General features: G+C 52.0%; 3 protein-coding genes across 10 annotated transcripts in view; 2 read left to right on the top strand and 1 right to left on the bottom strand.

Annotated features, from left to right (window-relative positions):
- The window catches only part of Col27a1 (collagen type XXVII alpha 1 chain), a 120,358-nt gene extending 117,545 nt beyond the window's left edge, over positions 1-2,813 (top strand). For all 7 annotated transcript variants that reach the window (XM_052717481.1, XM_052717487.1, XM_052717486.1 and 4 more), the window contains one exon: positions 1,042-2,813. In XM_052717481.1, the coding sequence (XP_052573441.1) occupies positions 1,042-1,188 (147 nt within the window). In that variant the 3' untranslated portion in view covers positions 1,189-2,813. The remainder of the gene's footprint in view (positions 1-1,041) is intronic.
- Positions 2,814-7,613: 4,800 nt separating this feature from the next.
- Positions 7,614-11,215, top strand: Orm1 (orosomucoid 1). The gene is made up of 6 exons (XM_052718627.1): positions 7,614-7,727; positions 8,097-8,239; positions 8,454-8,524; positions 9,192-9,299; positions 9,427-9,530; positions 11,150-11,215. The coding sequence occupies exons 1-6, from the start codon at positions 7,614-7,616 to the stop codon at positions 11,213-11,215; spliced, it is 606 nt and encodes a 201-aa protein (XP_052574587.1).
- A 1,305-nt stretch (positions 11,216-12,520) lies between these two features.
- The window catches only part of Akna (AT-hook transcription factor), a 46,616-nt gene continuing 37,009 nt past the window's right edge, over positions 12,521-22,127 (bottom strand). For both annotated transcript variants that reach the window (XM_052716924.1, XM_052716923.1), the window contains exons 16-22: positions 19,105-19,278; positions 18,730-18,845; positions 17,996-18,142; positions 16,904-16,999; positions 16,074-16,190; positions 15,768-15,948; positions 12,521-13,653 (exon numbers count right to left, since the gene is read on the bottom strand). In XM_052716924.1, the coding sequence (XP_052572884.1) occupies positions 13,413-13,653; positions 15,768-15,948; positions 16,074-16,190; positions 16,904-16,999; positions 17,996-18,142; positions 18,730-18,845; positions 19,105-19,278 (1,072 nt within the window). In that variant the 3' untranslated portion in view covers positions 12,521-13,412. The remainder of the gene's footprint in view (positions 13,654-15,767; positions 15,949-16,073; positions 16,191-16,903; positions 17,000-17,995; positions 18,143-18,729; positions 18,846-19,104; positions 19,279-22,127) is intronic.

Genomic DNA, 22,127 nt, shown 5'->3' with positions numbered 1-22,127 from the left:
GTCAGACAGATAGATAGATAGACAGATGATAGATAGATAGACAGATGATAGATAGATAGACAGACAGTTAGATAGATAGATAGACAGATGATAGATAGACAGTCAGACAGATAGATAGATAGACAGATGATAGATAGACAGTTAGATAGATAGATAGATGATAGATAGATAGATAGATAGACAGACAGTTAGAGAGAGACAGATGATAGATAGATAGATAGATGATAGATAGATAGATGATAGATAGATGATAGATAGATAGATAGATGATAGATAGATAGATGATAGATAGATAGATAGATAGATGATAGATAGATAGATAGATGATAGATAGATAGATGATAGATAGATAGATGATAGATAGATAGATAGATAGATGATAGATAGATAGATAGACAGATAGATAGATAGACAGATGATAGACAGTTAGAGAGAGACAGATGATAGATAGATAGATAGATAAATAGATAGATAGATAGATGATAGATAGATAGATAGACAGATGATAGATAGATAGATAGATAGATAGATAGATAGATAGACAGATGATAGGTAGATAGATAGATAGATGATAGATAGATAGATAGATAGATATAGATAGATAGATGATAGATAGATAGATAGATAGATAGATAGATAGATAGATAGATAGATAGATAGATAGATAGATAGATGTTGAAGAGATGGCTCGGCAGGTAAGAGCACTTGCTCCTTTGTTCTCTGACACAACCTGATTTCATTTCTCAGTACCCATGTTGGGCAGCTCACAACCACTTGAACTCCGAGGGATCTGATGCCACCTTCTGGTCTTCAAAGGCACCTGCACTCACATACACTAACCCACACTCAGACACACCACATACATATAATTAAAAATATTGAATATTCAAAAAAAACTTTACAAAATACAAGCGACGAAGCCAGGTGTGTGCCCAGATATGCCACATACAAGTCATTGTTCCTGCAAAAACAAAAGATAATGAGAAAAGCATTTGTAAATGGCAAGAATCACATTCATGTCATCTTCCTGCCTACCTACAGGTCCGTGATGGCCGCTGGCACCAGACACTGTTCACCTTCCGGACCCAGGACCCCCAGCAGCTGCCCATTGTCAGCGTGGACAACCTCCCACCTGTCTCATCAGGGAAGCAGTACCGCCTCGAAGTCGGACCTGCGTGCTTCCTCTGACCTCCGACCTCTGACCTCCAGGCTCCTCTAAGCCTTGCTGGGGAGGGAAGAGGCGGGGGGGGGGGGGCGTCTAGTCCCAGAAGATGCGGGACTCTGCCTCAGGACCCTGGTGCAGGTCCCAACTGTTATCTGCTCAGCGGGAGTTGAGAGAGGGTAGCAGGCTGTCCTGGAGAACTGCCAATCCCAGCTTAGCCCCAACCAAAGAGCCAGTCAGAGCAAGCAGGGCTTGCGGCCCACTCCAGCCCATGGCCTGTTGCCCAGCTCCGTAGACACCCCCTCCCTCCCCAACTTCCTGCCCAAAGAGTCCCTCCCCCGTTGATGCCACCTCAAGGGAAGGGGGCGTGTTGTCGGCTGGTCCCTGTTAGGGGGCTTTTGATGTGCAATATTAGAAAGGAGATATGAAAAAAAAATAGAGGAGAAAAGGAGAGAAAGAAATCTATCTATTATATATATATATTATTTAAACAAAAAGAAGGTGTGTTACTATTTTTTTCACCTGGGAGAGGTGAGGAAGGACAAGAGGAGCTGGGGGTGTGGAGAGGCTGACCCCCAGGCTGGGGTGCTGTGTGCTACCTCCCACTGTGAAATCGCTGGTGCTCACAATTGTCTCTCGTAATGTATGTGATTTTTTTAAGAAGAAAAAAAAAACCTTATTTAAGATTCTGAAGGTGCTACTATTTTTGTTGCCACAGGCTTTGAAGAAACGTTTTGAGTGGGGCCTTGTCCATAATCTTTCTCTCCTCCAAATGGGGATTTAACAATGTTACTAGCGTTACCCCCGTAATCTGCTGAGGAGGAAAAAAAGGAAAAAGAAAAAAAGAAAAAAAAGAAAAAAAAAGAAACAGAAAAAATCCTACTAGAAACCAGAAGTATGGAGATTTCTGCTTCTGACCTTTGAGGAGGCGTTCTGACGAGGTCCTCCTTGCTCCTGGAGGGGTTTGGTTCCCTTTAGAAGACCCGACCTGGGAGAAGACTCCTCGGATTTGAGGAAGATGCTCCTCAGCAAGGGCTGATCTGGAAGGTGAACTGTAAATGCTGACCATCTCTGAAGACCAAGGTTTCCCTCCCAGGAGCTCATCTTCCGAATGCAGCCAACCTCCCTGCTTTCCCAGATTGCACAGCTGTGTAGAAACCCACATCCTTTCCCCAAGCGCCTATTTGGGTGGAGGAGGAAGGATGAGTTATGGGTACCTCATCGGTCTCCATAACAGCGATCTTCCATGCAACCTAAATAAGTCGGGACCCTAAATGGATTTTGAAGTTATTTTAACTATGGAATTATTTTTATAGAAGGAGGATTGATGTCAAAGTCTGTATTTGTGTGTTTCTAAAGTTGTGTCTTGTGAGGAATTGGATTTGCTTTCCATTATTTAATACCTCACTCCCACCCTCTCCCCCAGACGCTGCCTGTGTACCCCTGCCCGCCCCACCCCAGGCTAGATGTGCGTTTTGTCATTCGGTCCTCATCTGCACGCTGTTTCCTGTTTCCTCTCTGTGTCTCTCGTCACCGGATGTGTATTCACTGTCGTTCTTCTGTTTCTGTCTAAATGTCAGTGTGTCCAGACCCTCAGTGGGTTTCGTTTCTCATGTTCCCTTCTGGACTTTAAATAAATATTTAAAACTGAGCAATGGAATGCTGAGGCTGTGGTCTGACGCTTCTTCACAGTGCTCAAGGGCAGGCTGAAGCCTTGAGTGAGGAGGGAAGATGCCCGGAGGTGTCCTGGTGAGGCAGTGACCTGTGCTGGGGCTTAAAGCTGAGGGCAAATTGATGCCAAGGTTCTGGAGGAAGAGTGGGATGTCCAAGTGTAGGAAGAACCCTTCTCTATCCAAGCCCCTAAGCCTGGAGCTGTCCTGGCCCCTTCCGGCCTCTGAGCTGCCATACTCAGGGATGGGACTTTGCATGTGTGTGTTGAATCATGCAGTGTTTCTTCGTTCATTTTGATGGCAATACCATCACATCTTTTTTTTTTTTTTTCTAGACAGGGTTTCTCTGTGTAGTTTTGGTGCCTGTTCCGGATCTCGCTCTGTAGACCAGGCTGGCCTCGAACTCACAGAGATCTGCCTGGCTCTGCCTCCTGAGTGCTGGGATTAAAGGCATGCGCCACCACTGCCAGGCTATATGCATTGGCGTTTGACCTGCATGTCTTTGTGAAGGAGTCAGATCCACTGGAACTTGAGTTACAGACAGTTGTGAGCTGCCATGTGGGTGCTGGGAATTGAACCTGGGTCCTCTGGCAGAGCAGCCAATGCTCTTAACCACTGAGCCATCTCTCCAGCCCTTGTCACATCTTATCGTTCTAGGTCGACCCACCCTAGAATGTAAGCGATGCTGTTAAAGCAGAGAAAGAAGTGAGCTGATAAGCACTGATAAGTACTGGGCACAATGTACTGGGGATCTACTCCAGAAAGACACAGCAACACCAAGTGCACCACTGTAGTTTGGGTCAGAAGGAAGAGTACATTCCCAGCACAGGGCCTGGTTTTCAAGCTCCATGTACTGGGGGTTGGGAAGATGACTCTTTTGGTAAAGTGTTGGCTGTGAAAGTGTGAGGACTAGAGTTCAATCCCCAGATCCATGTGAAAAGTCAGATGTGGTGGAGTACCTCTGGGGCCTGCTAGTCAGCCAGCCTAGTCAAATCAATGAGCCCCAGGTTCAGTGAGAGATCCTGCCTCAAAAAATAGAAGCTGGACAGTTCCCAAGGAATGACACCTGGGGTTGGTCACTGGCCTCTACATGCACACACACACACACACACACACACACACACACACACACACACATGCATACATACGTGAACATGACACCCACCCACATACACATACACAAAAGCTCCACATACCATGCTAATGTTTTACCTATTTATAGTTGGCTGAGAAACTAAGCAAGGAAACTAAGCAAGAGATGGGTTACCCAAAAGCAGCTGTGGTGCATACAATTCAAGATGGCTCTCGTGGAGGCTGACTGCACACAGTATGGACAGATTGCAAGTTGTCTGTTCTTCAGTTGGGAGACACTGGCTGTGCCCCCCTTTTGGCTCTTGTGAGGAACACTCCATCTGAGAATATTCATAACACCTGCCTGGAAAAGGTACCGGCGGAAACCTGAAGCTACTGGTTCCTCAGGTTGAGACCCTTCTGTGTGCTGTGCCATATGGAGACCTACTACTACAGGCCTCAGTGTCCAGGCATCAGCGTGGCTCTGGGTCCAAGGCTGCATCTAGGGAAACAAGCCTTGCTCATCCACGTAGTAGGAAGGGCCAGTGACTCCCTTCCGGTGGCAGCGGCAGAGGGGCTTGGGCGCCATGAAACAGAAGTCATGGTTTCGCTCAGAAGAATGGAGACTAAGGCCAATAGATCCAAGCCGCAACAGGGCCCAGGAGCTGAGCTGTGCAGGTGGCAGATGGCAGACCTGGGAACGACAGGACAGCTGGCCTGGGACTCAGAACTCTGACAGTGTCAGCAACCTCTCTGTGGCTTTGTAATCATGACCCAGGAGACATGAGAGCCAGCAGGAGGGGCTGGAGGAGGAGACGAGTATGTTTACCACTTGGTCTCATTGATTCCTGGGTCGCCTGACATGGCCATCGAACACCCTGAAGCTAAGCCAGTTTCTTCCCAGAAGTGGCAGGTGGCAGCTTCCTCTAAGTCAGGCCTCCCCACATTTCTCAATCTCCCATTGCACAACCTAGGTGTCAGGAAGCCGGCAGAGCTGGTTCCCCTGCAGGCTGGGGTTCCAGGGAAAAGTCCGACTCGCTGTGTTTGTCCTGTCCACAGTGCCGAAAGGTCAGCCAAGGCCCGCTCACAACACAATGTTCAGTAGCCTATGAGGCAAAGGAGAGAACAGACAGACAGACACTTCAAGTTCTGGGCCCAGCGTCTTGCCTGGGGCAGGGCCTTCAGAGGGAGCTCATTTTGTCGTGAGAAGTGCGCTCTGTCCTGCCTGCCAGCCATAGGTAGGCTATCAGACCATAGTATAGAGCCGAATAACAGTCAATTGCTGTTGAGCACGTGCTTGCGTGCATACGTGTGTGTGTGTGTGTGTGTGTGTGTGTGTGTGTGTGTGTGCGCGCGTGTGCGTGCGCGTGCGTGTGCGTGCGCGTGCGTGCGCGTGTGCGTGTGCGTGTGTGTGTGTGTGTGTGTGTGTGTGTGTGTGTGTACACCAGAGGCAAACCTCAGATGTTTTTCCTCAGAGCAGTCAGCCCTCTTTCTTAAGACAGGGTCTCCCCTTTGGCCTTGAGCTTGTCAAGTCGGCTAGCCTGGCTGGCCATTGGGCACCAGGAACCTGCCCATCCCTATCCCTCCACTGCTAGGATTACAGGTGCGTGCCACCATGCCCGGGCTTTACTGTGTGGGTTCCTGGGATCAAACTCAAGTCCCCACGCTTGTAGGGCAAGCCTTTTACCTTCTGAGCCCTGCTCTTTGATCTGTAGAGGCCAGCTACAGACGGGTCAAGCCAAGCAAAGCACCGTTCACTCTCACAATGGAGGTAGTTCCTGTACACTGGCCATGCCCCCCTGCACCAGTACAAAGCGTGTTTTTTATCTCAAGGGCTTGGCTGGCAAAACGTGTACATACCGTGATGGGCTTTCAGACAAAGGAATTGAGGTTCAAGGAGGTCAGTCACACGCATGTTGCCAAGATCTCCACACAGGACCTGGGCTTGTCCCAACAGTCTTTGGTGTGCTTTCTCAGCCCCTACCTACAGGCCCTAATTAGAATCAGCAGTCCTGCTCAGCTGCTGCTACAGAAGGAGGCAGAGAGGGATGCTCACATCTGCTGAGTTGCTTGTGCTCTGCTGCTGTGTGTCTTCTCCAGGTCACTTAACCTCTCTGTGTGGCTTGTTACTTCATCCATACAGTGGGGACTATCCTAGTTTCTTGAGCCAGCCTTAGACGTGCTTTTTTAATTATATGCCTTTAGAAGTGAACTCTAATCTGTGATTAACAAAACCAGGTCTGGCTTTTCCCCCTGCCGTCTGTGGCCCCTTCCTTTCCCCCTAGGCAACCACTGACTTCATTTCTATCAATAGAGATGAGCTGGGCTAGTCTAGAACTCCCATACACAGATTCACACAATCCCACCTCTGGGATATCTGAGTTCCACGACTGGCCACAACACTGTTGAGCTTCATTTGTACTGTCAAATCTATCAGTAGTTCATTTCTCTCTGTCACTAAGCAACACTCCTTTTGCATGAGACGTCACAATCCATGTCCCATTTGCTTGGTCATGGCCATTTAACAGATTCGCCCTTGGGGCTGCTTTAAATAATCCCACTAGAATCATTCACATGCATGATGCTGGAGTTGACATGTGCTTTTTCCTGTTGGATGGTGGGGTAATTTAAAAAGGTAATATGCTGCTCTGACACTTAACCACGAGGGGGAAAATACAATACAACATGCCACAAGTTGAAGAAAAGGTCTCACGAAGTTAGAACATAGTAAGTGAAAGGACAAGTTATGTGTTATTAAAACTGTAACTCGGACTACACTAAAATATAAAAATATGCGGAGGACACAGGAAATAGAACACACAATTGTGAGCGTGCTATAACACTGCTGTTGTTGAAGTCTTGAAACAGCCCATTGCGTAACCCCAGGCTGGTCTCAAGCTTCCAGAAATGACTTCTTGCCCCAGTGAGTGTCACCATGCCTGACCATAACAATCCTTTTTGAGAGTATTCATTCATGTGGAAAAAGATCAGGCTACATCAGGCAGGAACAACAACTGATACTTACTGGATGCTGGGCACAGCTCCGGGGTTGGGCGAGCACTGCCGTAGGCAGATCCTTGCCTGGTTTAGATACTGGAACTTTTGCTGGACTAGATATTCCACTCAGATCCACCCCCACCCCCCACCCCCATTGGGCACTTGGTTGTCTGCAAGGCTGGGTAGGGGTCCCCAGAAGCATCACACTCATTTGGACTCTAACTCATCTTTGTCTTGCTTACTCCCTAAGCATCTTCCAAGTTCACTCCTGACCTGGAACCTCCTCATAACACATTCGGGATTTGATTTGTGGCTGGGGGCGGAGGGTTTGTCACTCATGCTTGGCAGCTCCATGGGACAAGAAATGAATGAGATTACTAGCTGGGATCTATATTAAAAACCTGTGGCTAGTAACCTGTTAAGTGTCCCCGGGCTAGCCTTGTACACACCTTGGCCATGAATCAACACTCTGTCTTTTAGGGCAACTGTAGGTCAGGAGCCCATATCAGGGCTGCCTGGGAGACCTGTACTTACAGCTGGCTTGAGAGGACGTTTTACGCAAGATGTTTCTCAGAGCTGGTGGGATTGTGCCAAGTCTCTGCAGCCCCTGCCTGGACTCTGGAGCTCCTCCCACATCTTGTTATAAAGGTTACTGCACCCTCCAGCCACCAGTTAGCTCCTCCTGGCTCCGGTGCCTCTGAGTGTCCGTCTGCATGGCGCTGCACACGGTTCTTGTCATTTTGAGCCTCCTGCCACTGCTGGGGGCCCAGAATCCAGAACACGCCAACATCACAGGCATACCTATTACCAATGACACCCTGAGCTGGGTGAGTGCCTGCCCGGGGCCTGGCTCTGAGCACTGTAGACGGCAGCCTTTCCTTGGGGCTTTTCCTTCCCTGTCTGTGTTAATCTCTGGGCTCCTGGTGCTGCCCTTGTCTCTCCTGAGAGAAATTCTAACCAGCCTGGGACTCTGGTGGCATCCCCCTGCCTTCAAACACAGAAGCATCCCCCTGAGGTCTCTAGAAGGGGACAGAGCAGTGGATGGCTGATTTTTGAGTTGTCTATGTGATCCCCACCTGGGGCTTCTGTCCCCCCACGTGTGGCTCAGAAGCCATCTCTTGCCTGCCACTCATCGCTGGTGACTGCCAAGGTCCACACTCCAAGGCCTGCTCACTTGTGTGCCTTTGTCTTCCCAGCTCTCTGGCAAATGGTTTTACATTGGCTCGGCTTTACACAACCTTGCGTTCAAGCAGGCAGCTCAAAAGATACAGGCGGAATACTTTTACTTTACCCCCAACGTGACGGACGACACTATACTGCTCCAAGAATACCAGACCATGTGAGTCCTTGCAGCAGCCACCCCACCCCAGCCCTGGCCTCCATTCCTGGATGCCTGGAGACCTGAGCAAACTCTGCCTCTGCTTGGCCTCCCCTCCTCCCACCTTCAGGAATGGGGACAGCTAACTGTCTTCTCTACCTGCCTCTTGGCTTCCATGCTGGTCACATCTCCTGGTCACCTCTCGCTTTGTTGTCCACCTTCTCTTTGCCCGTAGGGAGGACCGATGTGTCTGTAACGTCAGCAAGCTGGGAGTCCAGAGAGAGAATGGGACCATCTCCAAATCAGGTGAGGGCCAGCACTTATGGGGCGGATCTGTCTGTGAAGGGGGCTAGCCAGCTTAGAGGTGAGGGCGTGCCAAGGCCCTGGATCCTGTGGTCACAGAGAGCACTGACTGACCAACAAAAGCTCAGAGCTCTTGCCCTGTGCTGGACACTGTTGGAACTCAGTGCTTTCGATATCGCAAGGATCAGAGAAGGAAACAGCACAGGGTGGTTACGTCGTTCTTTGTAATTAGAAGCAGATTCACACTAGAATCTAGCTTCAGACCACCCTCTCTTTTAACCATCCTTTCCCATCCTCTGTGAGCTCAGAGTGGGAACCCGTGGGGTGGGCAGCCACGACTTCACCCATGCCCCCCATGTCACCGGGGACAACACATAGGAAGGCCACACAAATGCTGATGGGCCTGATCAGACACTGCTTAGCAACCCTGAGGCTTTTAACCCTTGTGTCCCTTCATCTGTGACATGGGGACAGATAACCACCATCTTTCCAAGGCCCCTGCCATTCCTCGTCTGTGAAGAACTCAGCGGAGGGCTGGTACACAGTCTGGACTGAGCACATGGCAGCTCCAGGGAGCCCCAGGCCTTTGCCCCTAGCTCTTTGCTTCCTTACCTTGGGAATGGGGTGCATGGCACCATTCCAGTGACTCACAGAACCTTTCCTCCTGCAGGGGGAGCAGTAGAATACTTGGCCCACCTGAAAGTGTTCAAGAAACATGGGGGCTTCCTGCTTGCCTTTGCCCTGGATGATGAAAAAAACCGGGGACTGTCCTTGTATGGTAGGCCCCTCGCAGCCCTGATCCCCAGCTCCAAGGGCTTTGCCCTTGGTTCCCCACCCGCACCCCACATCCCTGCCAGGCCTCCCATCTGCTGAACCCTTACTCAGCCCCCCATTCTCTCTTGCAGCTAATAAGCCAGATGTTTCCCCAGAGCTTCTTGAGAAATTCCAGAAAGCTGTCAAAAGTCTGGGCATGAAGGAGTCAGAAATCATATATACTGACTGGAAAAAGGTAAACAAAGAGGCTGGATGATGTCACCCTCTTGAGTAACCATTTTTGAGTGACCCTAGAGGCTCAGAGAGGGTAAGCTGCTGGTTAAGGTAGCCCAGTGAGGCAGGTGTCTTGCTGTTAAGAACTCTGCCTGCTGTGGCAGCTGAGATTCCCAGAGACCAGAGATAGGCGACGAGACTAGGGGTGGGGTTAAGTAGGAGATCCTGGAAAGACTGGGGAGGATATGGGACAGGACCAGAAAGGGCAATGGAGGGGACGGCTGGTGCCAGGGTGCCAGGCTTTTCCCTGGCCTTCGTTTTCACTACCTATACAAAGTTGTGGCTGGCCGGGCGGTGGTGGCGCACGCCTTTAATCCCAGCACTCGGGAGGCAGAGCCAGGCGGATCTCTGTGAGTTCGAGGCCAGCCTGGGCTACCAAGTGAGTTCCAGGAAAGGCGCAAAGCTACACAGAGAAACCCTGTCTCGAAAAACCAAAAAAAAAAAAAAAAAAAAAAAAAAAAAAAAAAAAAAAAACAAAGTTGTGGCTGAAGTTTTCTGTGCCCTGCCAACTCCAGCAAGCCCGGTGACTTTGGTTATAAGGCAGGAATGACCCACACAGGGTCTTCTTGATGCTCTCTCTGAACCTGTGCTGAAGGAAAGCTTTCCTCAGCTTTGACTTTGTTCTAGCTGAGGTCACAGGACCAGCCAATGAGCTTACACTCAGTTTGAGAGACACACAATACTTTGTGACCCTACCTGAACCCTTCCTGCCAGTCCTGGGTTCCCAGGAAGAGGATGCCTGCAAACAGCCACTGGAATTGAGGTGTTTCACAGCCTGCCTTCTCCACCTCACAACCAGGAGACCTCAAAAAGGTCATCCAGCCACCTGGGCCTTAGTCATTTCAGCTACACGACTGTGGGGTCTGTAGACTCAACCCGCACCCGTGGTCAAGATGTTCAGAAAATGCCTGCCGTTTGGGGGACTCCGTGCTCCTGTTCAATGGAGTGAATAAGTTGAGGCTCAGAGATGGGAATGACTTGCCCTTGATACTCCAACGAAGTCGTGGTAGATCTCAGTTACAGCTGGTTGACACTATCCTGCCTTTTCTGGCCAACCACTGGGATTTTCATTCCCCTTTTAAAAATGTATTTATAGCCAGGTGGTGGTGGTACACACCTTTAATCACAGCACTTGAGAGGCAGAGGCAGGAGGATATCTATGAGTTTGAGGCCAACCTGGTCTACAGAGCAAGTTCCAGGATAGCCAAAGCTACACAGAGAAACCCTGTCTCAAAAAACGAAAAAAATTTATTTATTGCTATTGTGTGTGTGTGTGTGTGCAAGTGCATGTGCGTGTGTACTTGCGTGTGTGTGCACTCACGTGCAAGCATGCCATGATGTGTGTGAAGTGTGTCAGAGGACAACTCTGTGGAGCACGCCACCCTCACATGGGCTTTGGGGATTGAATTCAAGCCTGTCCATCAGGCTTACCTAGCTTGCCATATTATTTTTTCTTTTATATCTCACCCTGTAGCCCAGGCTACCCTGGAACTTTCAGCAATCCCCCTGCTTCAGCACCCCACAGTTGTGTGCCACCACAGCCAGCTCAATCACTCTGCCCTCTTCCCTGCTGTTCTCTAGGATATGTGCAGTCAGCAGCAGAAGCAGTCTGAGCAAGAGAAGAAGAAGACAGAGGAGGGTCCCTAGGAAGGCCAGGCATGGTCTCAGCTCTCTGTACTCTGTGGGCTGTCCTCATGCCCACCACACCCACCCTGTGCACCTTGGTTCTTTCTCCACATCAATAAAGCTTTGTCAAAACAGTCAATAACCATTTATTTGCTTCATTCATTCATTCATTCATTCATTCATTCAATCATTCATGGAGAGGCCTGCCATGAGTTGAGTCTCAGCTAAGTCCAACAAGCCCAACCCGGGGAAATCTGAGAAGGCTTCCTGGAAGGGGCATCTGAATCACGAGCTGCAAAAAAAAACCCTGCTGCTCTTATAAGTTCCAAATGCAAGAGGGCACATTTGAAGGAGATGAGGCAGAAGACCCAAGTGTCAGTGAGTTGGGAGACAGGAGGGCCCATGTGGATGCTGCCATGGGCATGGTATAAAAGGCCAGGGCAAGACGGCATGGTAGACTTGGGTGTAGGCCAGAGAGTCTGGCTGTCCCCAGGAGGAGTCCTCAGGGTGCCCCTATGGGAGTCAGAAGACAATGACACAGTGAGATGAGACTGGTTGACACCTGACAACCTCGAGGCCAGCTGACACCTGCTTTACAAGTGGTCCACTCAGTGGCAAACACAGGGTGTGAGAGACTCTTCACACGCAAATGGATTCGCACCTAGGAGATGTACTATGTGTGTGTCTGTGAGACCATTGCCAGAGATGGCCACCCTGCCTGAGGGTGGGCAGCAGCATTCCTTGGGGAGGGGTCCCCACTTAACAAAAAGAAGAAAACTAATTGGGCACCTACATTCAACTCTCTCTGCTAAGGTCGTTCCCCTGTCCTGACTGGATGCAGTTTGACCAGCTTCTGCAGCCTCCTGACATGACAGGCTGTGTCCCTCTCCACCCATGAGCCTTCCGCCCTCCAATTGCTTTTGCCAGCTGCTTTTTCACAGAGATGGGAAAAGCGGCTGATGCAGACAGCTCTGTGGAGCCCCACTCTGCCTGTCAGTACACGGGGGAAGGGGGAATGGGGACGGCCAAACTGCCACACGCATACCCAGTGTCCAGCTAGACACAGGCAGAGGGTGCTATTCACTCCGGCCTGGGGCTTTGGAAGACACTCTCCTGCTGGGTGTCTCCCGCCACCGCAGCCTTGCTCGGCTGGCTAAGGGCAGGATGAAGGAAAGCTCAGAGACAGATGTCAGCAGGAGGGACAGGCAGACTCTGGAATCATATGCAGCAGGTACCCTGGGGGAGACCTTGGCTGGGCATCCACTTCCCTGCCCACACCTTCGTCTTGAAAAACCACGGGCTTCCGATACACACCACAGACACAAGTAGCTTTGGGAATTTTTCCCTTTCTTGAGATCATTATTCATTTTCCTTCATTGGCTTTTATAACGAAAATAGATTTTTAAATGTCTAAAATATATAAACAATCTGTGATAAACACACATTCCAAAAATGCTGAGATCACTCTGCTATGGGACGGGGGTGGGGTGGGGTGGGGTGGGGGGGGGTGTTGGCCTGGTTTGTCAGCCTCAGCCACAGGTCATTCTCTAGTGGATGCTACCAAAATCCAAAGAGACAGCGGGGAGGTCTGAGGCTGGCGGGTCTTTCCTGGCCCTACATGGGCTGGCTTTATTCTGTGGGTTTGGGGAGAAAACTTTCGTAATCACAGGAGATCGGGGCACATGTCACCTGAGGCCTCCATCCCAAGATGTTCTATGGGTCCCTGGGTCCTTCCCCTGTCCACAGGGTACTAGGAACGAACTCCCTAGCCAGGTTCTCCCTGCCTCAGCGTGGCTATTGCAGGCAGTGACAGGGATGCCGCAGCAACCTTAGGCTGTCCTTGTCCTCGCTGGCCTTCTGAGAAGGATCCAAGCTCAAGTTAGCTCCTCAGTGTAAAGACATTCTGTTCAGTGAGATCCATATCATTAGCTGCAGGTGGACATGGGCAGAAGGGGATGGCAAGGAAAATCTTAGAGGCTCTGATTGGACAGAGGTAGCCATGACCACCGCACCTGGTAGACAGAGCTGGTCCCCTGGATGTTCATCCACTACTGACCAGGCCAATGTCTCTCCATTTTAAACATGCCACATGGAGCAGGTAGGTGGAGCTCCTGAGGAGGGGGGCATGACATCTTCCAGCCATCAATGGCTCCAGGAGACTGTTGCCTGGGGGACAACAGAGGCTGCCTGCCTACTCAGTCTCAGAGCCTCCAGGGAGTCAGAAGAGGCAGGAGCCTCTCAGGCTACGGGCGTGGCGCAGGTCCGCAGACAGGGAACGGCTCAGCTGGCGGGTGGTGAAGCGCACATTCTCAGCGGCCTGTGCAGCCTCGCTGAGTGCGGCCTGCAGCTCTCCTAGGTCATTCAGACCCAGATGGACAGAGTGCCGGGTTCCCCGAGATCCCCGGGCAGGCTGCGGGGAGGCTGTCCGGGCTGAGGTAGGTGCTGGGGTTGTATAGTACCTGGGGAGAGAAGGAAGGGTATGAGTAAGAGGCTGTGGGTTGGGAGCCCTAGCTGCACATCTACTCTACTTGGAGGGATGAAGGAGAATAAATGTGCCAGAGCCTGTCCAGGAGCAGGTGCAAGGCAGGATTAGTTCACACCATCCTCTCACTTAGCAGTCACTTACAGACCACCCACCGTGCGCTGCCTGTGTGCACCCTGGGGCTGTCATGGAATTCTACCAGCATCAGCAAGTGGCAGGTACTGATGGAGAACGTTATGCTGAATGACTGGGCTTCCCAGAGGTAGCAGAGCAGCTCACACTCCCTCCTTTAGGGGGAATCTGGGCTCACTATGGCTCCCATACTTGGAGCTCATAGGAGGGCCAGCTTGGCCTGAGAGTGCCAAGCTTTCCAGGGCAGAAGCAAAGGCACTTGGACTACAGAATCTTTGCGGCAGGGCTGCATATGGCCAGCAGGTGGCAGCAGAGCACCGCCACAGTTTCTAGTTCAACCCCGGAGCATGCTCAGTCTTGTTGTCTGGCCAGGGAGGACCCAGAGGCGTGGTTTGCTCTAACTATATCTAAAGCACTAAGGCTACTGGCCACCCTGGCTTCCCATACATTCCTTCATGTGGTCATCTTTATCATCCCAGAAGAAGAAACAGGCCAGACAGGCACAGTGATGTACCCCAAGTCATTCTCCAACGGCCGGCCACTTAATCCTCTCTTCCCTGTAGTCACCACAACCTGGTGAGCTCTTCCCTGGGCCCAGACTGTAAGGATTTGCCTTGAGAACAGTGGAGAACCCCGAGGCTCCCAGAAGGCTGCTAAATGTCACCAAACCTCTCCTGCCCAGGGACAGGAATCCATACCATGGGAGTCAGGGTCTGGACACGAAGCAAGGCTGCCCCCTAAGGGTCCACCTAGACTCAACCAAGAAGGCAGAAGAAACTGTACCCCAGGCCTGGCCCCTCACAGAGCCCCAGTGCCTGCTGGTGCCTTCAACTTCTGTCCCTACTGGCATCCGCGGCCATAGAGGCAGCTGCCGCCCCATCACCCACAGAGGCAGACTGTCTATTGGTAACACTGCATCCCACCTGACTCCCTTCACAGAGGAGGAGAGATGGCCAAGGTATCCTTAAGTCAGTCACGACACTTCCCGGAATCACAGAAAAGACTCCACAAACATCCCAGTTGGGTCTTGACACGTCTCACTTAATCCTCACACAGCAGTGCCTGGCAGAGCCACTCCCCCATTGAACAGATAGAGAAACCGAGGCTTATAGAAAGAGTCCCCCCGCCTCGGCCACAGTAGCGATGAAAGGAGAGGGTGTTCCTTGTACAGTTATGTCTGACCCTGAGATGTCACCAGGCCACCGTGCCCACTCTTTGCTTCTAGGTAGGTGGTGTTCAATCTCAAACCCATCTAGTTGGTGGACCTTGCATGCCACAGCCACGGAGACAGGGCAATATGGAGCAGCCACGAACAAGAGGTGCCCCCAAGTAAATGTAGGGGATCCTGGATGGTACCCCGGAATAGAAAATGGCTTCAGACATAAATCAAGGATGCTAGAGGAAAACCGAGGGCTTTGATTAACACTAAAGCGTTGGGGTTGGTTCTCTAGGAGTAACATGTACGAACAGAGTGTGTATGAACAGAGACATCGGAACAGGCTGCGGGGGAGGTGTAGTGCGTGGGAGAACTGTGTAGTACCCACTCAATTCTCCTAAATCGAAAACCATTCCACCAATGAAAGTCAATTGAAAAAAAGAAGGGAGAAAAAAAATCAGAAACTATTCTTACTACTGTTTTTTTTTTTTTTAAAAAGTCCTTATTACAGGCTTACTCACTAGGAGAGGGAGATGACATGGATTCTAGGTCTCCAGGAAGCTGTAACTCCCAGAGACAGGGCCCTCTTGCCAGTCTACTTCACCGCTGGGTTTCCAGTACCCAGCAGTCTGCCCCCTAAGGGTTTGTTGAGTGACTACAAGAATGTCAGGCACGCGCTCCATTTCCACATGGGTAAGTTACAGGAAGGCACTATCCATGGCTCACAGCCCTCTGACACGATATAAGACTGCTGAATTTGCAGGTACTCAGGCAGGCTGGGGCAGCTGGAAGGGAACACTCACACGGTGGGTGGTGGGTAAGTCATGATAGGAGCCGAGGAGATGTAGGCCAAGGCTGGTGGGGCTGGGGATGCAGCAGCCAGGTACCAGAGTCCAGGGAGCGGTCGTACTGGCGAGCCCATCTGCTTGTTCTTCCGTTTGGGACTGGGGGTGGAAGGTGCAGTTTTCCTTGGGGTGTTCCTCCCTGTAAGGGAAGAAAGGATGCACAGACATTGTGTGAGGATATGGGCAGATGCAGCCGAGCCCACGGCACTCCCAAGGTACGGCCACGCCCATGACCGAAGGAAGACGCTGAGCACTCATTCCTACCAAAGGGGCCTGAGGTGGGGCCATCTCCTTCTGCAGTGGACCTGACTGTCCCACACAGGGGACAGCGGAGGGTGTCAGCAGCCGACGGTCCCGGGGGCTCTCTAGAGACAGCACTGCCTGGAAGGGAAGAAAGAGAGAGCTGTGGAAGGGATGACCCGCAGAGGCCGCCAGGCTATGTGCCGGAGGGCAACATGAGCAGCAACCATGACGGTGTAAGTGGGCACTGACCACATGCTAACCACTGAAGACCTTTACTATCACTCCACAACGCCCCGCTGCTCACTGCGCTAGCTGCTCTGCCCATCTCCCCTCTACTGGCGGGGAAACTGAGGCACCATGAGGCAGTACTTGGCCAAAGGAAGTGGCCATCTGATCTCATGCCCAGGCCCTCCAGATGACAAGCCCATTTTGCCTTTGAGACAGTCTCGGTCCTTCCATGGGAGCCCAGAACACCCTGGCCAGCACACCTTCTGGGAACCTCCCACGTCCAGTCTGGTCAGGTACTGTTTCCCCTGGCCATTCTGTTTTGTTGCTGGTTCCTTAGGGACAATATTGGTAGGTGCTGAGTGAGCGTGAATGAGTGAATGGGTGAATGAATGAATGGAAAGGTCTGTCAGGACAGCGATCCACGGTGGTGAGGGGCCAGTACTCTGGAGTCATAAAGACCTGAGTTCAAATACTGGCGCTATCACTTGTAAGCTGTGTGTCCTTGAGCAAGTTACTTAATGTCTCTGAGCCTCTCCTCTCATAACATGGTTCACAGTCAGCACTAATAAACATTGCCAATGGTGAGAGGCTAAGCCTCAACCACCCAGAACACTGCCTCTTACCTGTGTCCCGGGTCCTACTGGGCTGGCAGTGGGGACAGGAGGCTGTGCCACTGTCCTTCAGGACAGTCTTGGGAGACAGGATGTGGTACTCCTGACCTGGGGAAGAATCCAGAATGGTCAGCGTCAACACCCGTGTGGACACTGGTTTAATCATCTCTTTCCTCTTCCCGCGGTTTTATCAGTTGTCTGCTGCCTAGCTCCTCTGTACAGGTGAAGCGCACACTGCCGATGGACCCACTGTACATGTGTGCGCACGTATGCACAGAACACAGATGCCTGCTTACTACTGCCCTCTCCAGGCTTGCAGCGTCTCTGCCTCTAGAAGTAGCTGCCAGTTCTTGCCCTGTGGGAGTGATTAGCACACCCAGCAGAGGCAGGACATGAAAACTGATGTGGCAGAAATGTCATGAGTCAGGAGTCAGCGTCATCCCTTCTTTGCCTCGGGCTCAGTTGAGGGGTCAGCAGTGTCTCTTCCTGGGCTCTAAATGGCTGGACAGAGGGACATCATAGGACCGATTTCTGGGACTTGGGCAAGGACAGAACAGGACTGCATTGGACAGCCATTGGAAAGCCCTTTGAGGCCACTAGAAAACTGGCTGGTCCCAGCATGGTCTCAAGCTCCTGAAATCACACTGGATAGACGCGAACGTGTTCCAAGTTCTCAGCCAGTTTGGGCTACTTAATATATTAACACCAAGGGCTGAGGCAGGGGAGAAGGCTCGGCAGATAAAGAGCTTACAGCAGAAATGTGAAGACCAGACTTTGGATCCTCCACACTGACAGAAAAGCTGGGTGGGTACAGCGGCCTACCGGTAATTCCAGCACTCGGGAGGCAGAGGGGGTGGGGGGATTCCCAGGGCAAGCTGGCCATCTGGACTAGCTGAACGGGTGAGACTGGGGCTCAGTGAGAGATCCTGCCTCAGCAAATAGAGTGGAGAGAGATGGAGGAAGACAGCAGACCACGGCCTCTGGTCTCCACACATATGAGGACACACATGCACACGCAGTCAGGCACACATGTGCTCATACACACAAACATGTTTACAAGTGCATATGCATAAGCTAAACATAACCCCCAGGGCTGAGGCTCACCTGTGTATTGGCCCCGGAAGGAGACTCTTTCCTTCCGCCTCATGCTGCCTGCAGATCTTGTCCCCTCCCGTGCGACCTGGGGATGCTCTTCCAAGGTCCTGCTCTTCCCAGATGACAGCCGAGGAGAAAGCGATTCAGATTCTGAACCTGGGGTGGAAAGGGAGCCTCAGAAGGAGTGGGTGGGGGGGCTCAAACTGCTTGAGGAGTGAGCATAATACAAGGGCAGACGTCAGAGCTATGCTTGGGTTTGAGTCGGGTCTTCCCAGGGGACCAAGGGTCCACAGCTCCAGAATCTCAGTCTGGAGCATTGCGGCTGTCACACCCCCGTGCAGCAACACCTAGGAGGTGGGTGCTCTGATTTCTATACGGTCCGCTGTCACTTTATCTGCTCAGAGCAGGTGACAAACTGGCCAGGGACAGGAACTGGGGTTGAACCCCAGTTCAAACTCCACAACTGTTCTCTGTCAGTGAGGTCCCTGAACTCTGGCGTTAATGTCCTCAGCAGAGCTCACATCCACTTGCAATGGAGGCTGGTGACCCTCAGCCCCCTCCCTCCTGGGAGCTGCATCGTCTAAGGGGTTAGGAGTAAAGATGTACTTTGTCTCAGAGCACAGCAACAGCCCCAAACACACATACAGATGCCCTTCTCCAGGCTCATTTGGGTTCCCTGACCACAGAGCCTACGTGCTGACTGGGGACCCTCAGAAACCAGTCACAGGTCTCTGGTCACTTACTTAGGAACAGTCTGGGTACATCCCGAGGCACGGAGGAGGACCTGGTTCGCCGTCTTCCTCTTGGCCCAGCTGGCTCTGTACCATTAGGCTCCCCAGACAACCTCTCTGTGGATTTACTAGCAACATGAAAGAAAGAGATGACATCACTGGATGAGGTTTTTGGAGGCAGCCTCCACAGATGACTGTGGCATGTGTGCATCCCTTCCATAAATTAATGTGTGTGTGTGGGGGGGGGAGGGTAAGCATAAGAATGGACCAATGACCATGTTGTGAGGAGAGGGGAAAGTGCAGTGTCTACGCCCACGTGCCCAGAGAGGGCCAGAGGCTGGCTAACTCCATAGGGAACAGAGGTAGGGGTTGGGGGCCGTCTTCTACCTGCCATAGTGGGAGGCCCAGGAGGGGGAGGAATCCGTCGGCTTGTCCTGGGTCCGTGTGGAGGGGTCGAGTTGGGCTGCAGGAGTTGGGCTGCCTGGGTGTGGCCGGTGTAGGCTGTCCTCCAGCTGCAGGCGGAGCCGCGACACCTCTGCCTGGAGATCTCTGATGGCCTGGCTGGAATGGCGGCGAGAAAGAAACGGGAACATGTGAGCACCTAACAGAGCTATCGGGGCCCCCAGTGCCGCCTGGAGGGGGGCGGCTTTTGTCTTTACGGACACAAGATCAGACTGCGCGGCCCAGTGATTCTGGAATGTCCCTTGCCACACACCTTGACACTTCTCTGAGTTCGTGGCCCACAAGCAAATCTGGGTAACCCACCCGTGAGGGTGACCCTCCTCACAGGCAGCCTCGGCTTCTCAAGACAGAGACTAGGTACAGAGTAGAAAACACTGACGCGGGCTTGGTGGCACACCCCTGCAATCCCAGCACTCAGGAAGCCGAGGCAGGAGGATTACCACGAGTTCGAGGCTAGCCTGGGTTATAAAGCAAGACCCTAGCACACAAACATTTGCAGACTTTCCATCCTGTCCTGCTGGGTCAGGGCGGCCCTATCTTCCCTGCCTCCTTCCAGAAGCTGTAACTGTCTGAGCAGAGCTCTCTGCTGCTTTTCCTGCAGATATTCCTATCCACCATGGCTACTGCCAGCAGAAGACACTCCGGGCATTTGCCTCCCCAGCTCTGACCCAGAAGCAGGAAGGATAAGCACCCCATCTCATAATCCCAGACCCCTCAGATGCTGGGGAACATTCCTGGACTCAGGCTTCAGGAGGGAGGGAACAAAAGGTCGCCGAGTGGGACAAGGGGATTCCACGTGCTTCTGGTGCTGTGAAGTGAGCAGGCTGGAAGATGGTGTCTGCAAGGCTGCCTTCTGGACCCCCTGTGAGACGTCTAGACACAGCCCAACCTCCTGTCCAAAGACACGGCACTACTTAAGGGAATAATGTTGCCTGTTCTGGCTTTGCTAGGCTCCTAGCTCGCTGAGCTCTCAAGGTCCTGTGGCCTTGCTGGCACTGCTGGGGACAAGCTAACCGATACCCCGACACAGACCCCGTGCACGGAGCACCACTAGAGACTGGGCTTGACGCGGTCATCTTCCAGGCTGAGGTGGGCTCTGCAGCCACACTATGTGTGACACCCAGGCTGGAAACTCCCCTCAGGATCCCTGGACTCTTGGGTGAGCGTCTCCTGGTACCACCTGCAGACATGATCTCTGTGGACTGCACACGAAGGCTTGGGGACCTCCCTCTGGCCATGTCCAACTAAGCTGTGTGTGTACCAAGCATGGGTCTCCTAGGTGATCCCCAGGGAGATGCTTGCTGGGGTTTCCAAGGCAAAACACAGGGGCCACGGTGGCTGCAGGAGGGTGAGCGCTCCCAGCAACTGGTTAAACGTAGGACACAGAGCTCGGCTGCCTGGTCTGGGACCTGGAACACAGCCTTGGGTGTCACCTGTCCTCTGGCTGGGTCTGTCAGGCTCTTGGGCTTCCTGACATAACACTTCGGTTGCCGGAGGTTCACTGGGGGACTGTCGGAGGTTCACTGGGGGACTGTCGTTCATCTTTCTCTGCAGATTCACTCTGACCCCACCCCCAAACCAGCAGCCAGCCAAACAGCCAGCAGACTCCTCCAGGTGCTCCTTCGCCACGTGCCCCTGAGCCTTAGAGACCACCAATCCCCACTGCGTGCCAGCCCAGCATCATGCCACCAACGGCTCTTCTTAAAAACACCCCTTCTTTCCCCAGTCCAGAGTCACCTTCCCCCCACTGAGTCACCCTTCTTGGCCTCCGCCCCTTGACCTCTGTGCTGACCCCAGTAGTAGCCAGGGAACTTCTAAAGCACAACAGTGACATGCCACTTTGCCACCTAAAGCTTCTCATTGTCTTCAGGACCAACTTTCATATTGCTGCCCAGCATTCACCCATGCATTCTGTAAGCTAGTCACTGGGCAAACTGCCACCTGCCGTGCTGAAGGCCCTGCAGGGTCTAGGCCACGCGGTCTACCTGAGCTGCTTCTGTATTTATTGCTCTTGACACACAGAGCATCTCCTCTCTAGTCACGGCTATCTGGTTCTTGAGAGGAGACATGCACCCTCGCCTCCTGGCCTTTGCATGTGCTGTTTCCTCCGCTAGAGATGCTCTTCTTGGAGCCTTCTTTAGCTCTCGGCTTCCTCCAGGCTCAACCTCTGCTCTCCCACAGTCCTTCAAAAGCTACCACCCACAGACTGACAGCACTTGGGGAGCACCTGCAGGCTTCTTTGACTCTAAGATGGTGAGCTTTCCAGAGCTGAGAAGTGTCCAGTCCATTACTGTATCTCCAAGGCCTAGCACAACATGAGCGAATCTCTCTCTCTCTCTCTCTCTCTCTCTCTCTCTCTCTCTATATATATATATATATATATATATATATATATATATATATATATATATATATATACACACACACACACACACACACACACACACACACACACGTGCACATGCATGCATGCATGTGCACACAACTTCACAAAGGTCCAGGTAGACTGCAGGGGTAGGAAAATTCAGTTCAGACCATGGCACAGAACACTGAGATCAGGGAAGGATCTCAGCAGAAAACTGCCAAGAGAGGTGATGGATTCTTGCCATCTGGCCCAGGCTTGTATAGAACCCATAATCCTCCTGACTCCACCTCTCAGGTATTGGAATTACAAGGTGTGGCCCCCATGCCTCAATCGATACTAATCTGCAATACAGATGTTGCACAGCAGGGCTAGTGGTGGAGGATGGTCTCAGAGTCAGAAAGATGCACCGAACAATTATATCCCATTGGCTGGACAAGAGTCCTTGAAGTCAATGCCACTGAGGTCCCATGAATCAGCTCCAAGTTAGGAGGCAAGATCCAGGTCCACCTTCCCCAGCATAGGTACCTCGAATGTGTAAGCCAGGTAGGCGCCCTCCATGGCCTTCAGCCTCCCCCACTTTCCA

Source organism: Peromyscus californicus, unplaced genomic scaffold (assembly GCF_007827085.1).
Source record: "Peromyscus californicus insignis strain IS unplaced genomic scaffold, ASM782708v3 Scaffold_5__1_contigs__length_169319896, whole genome shotgun sequence".
NCBI classification, from domain to species: Eukaryota; Metazoa; Chordata; class Mammalia; order Rodentia; family Cricetidae; genus Peromyscus; species Peromyscus californicus.
The sequence above is the reverse complement of the archived record's forward strand: the minus strand, read 5'-3'. Positions and strand labels throughout refer to the sequence as shown.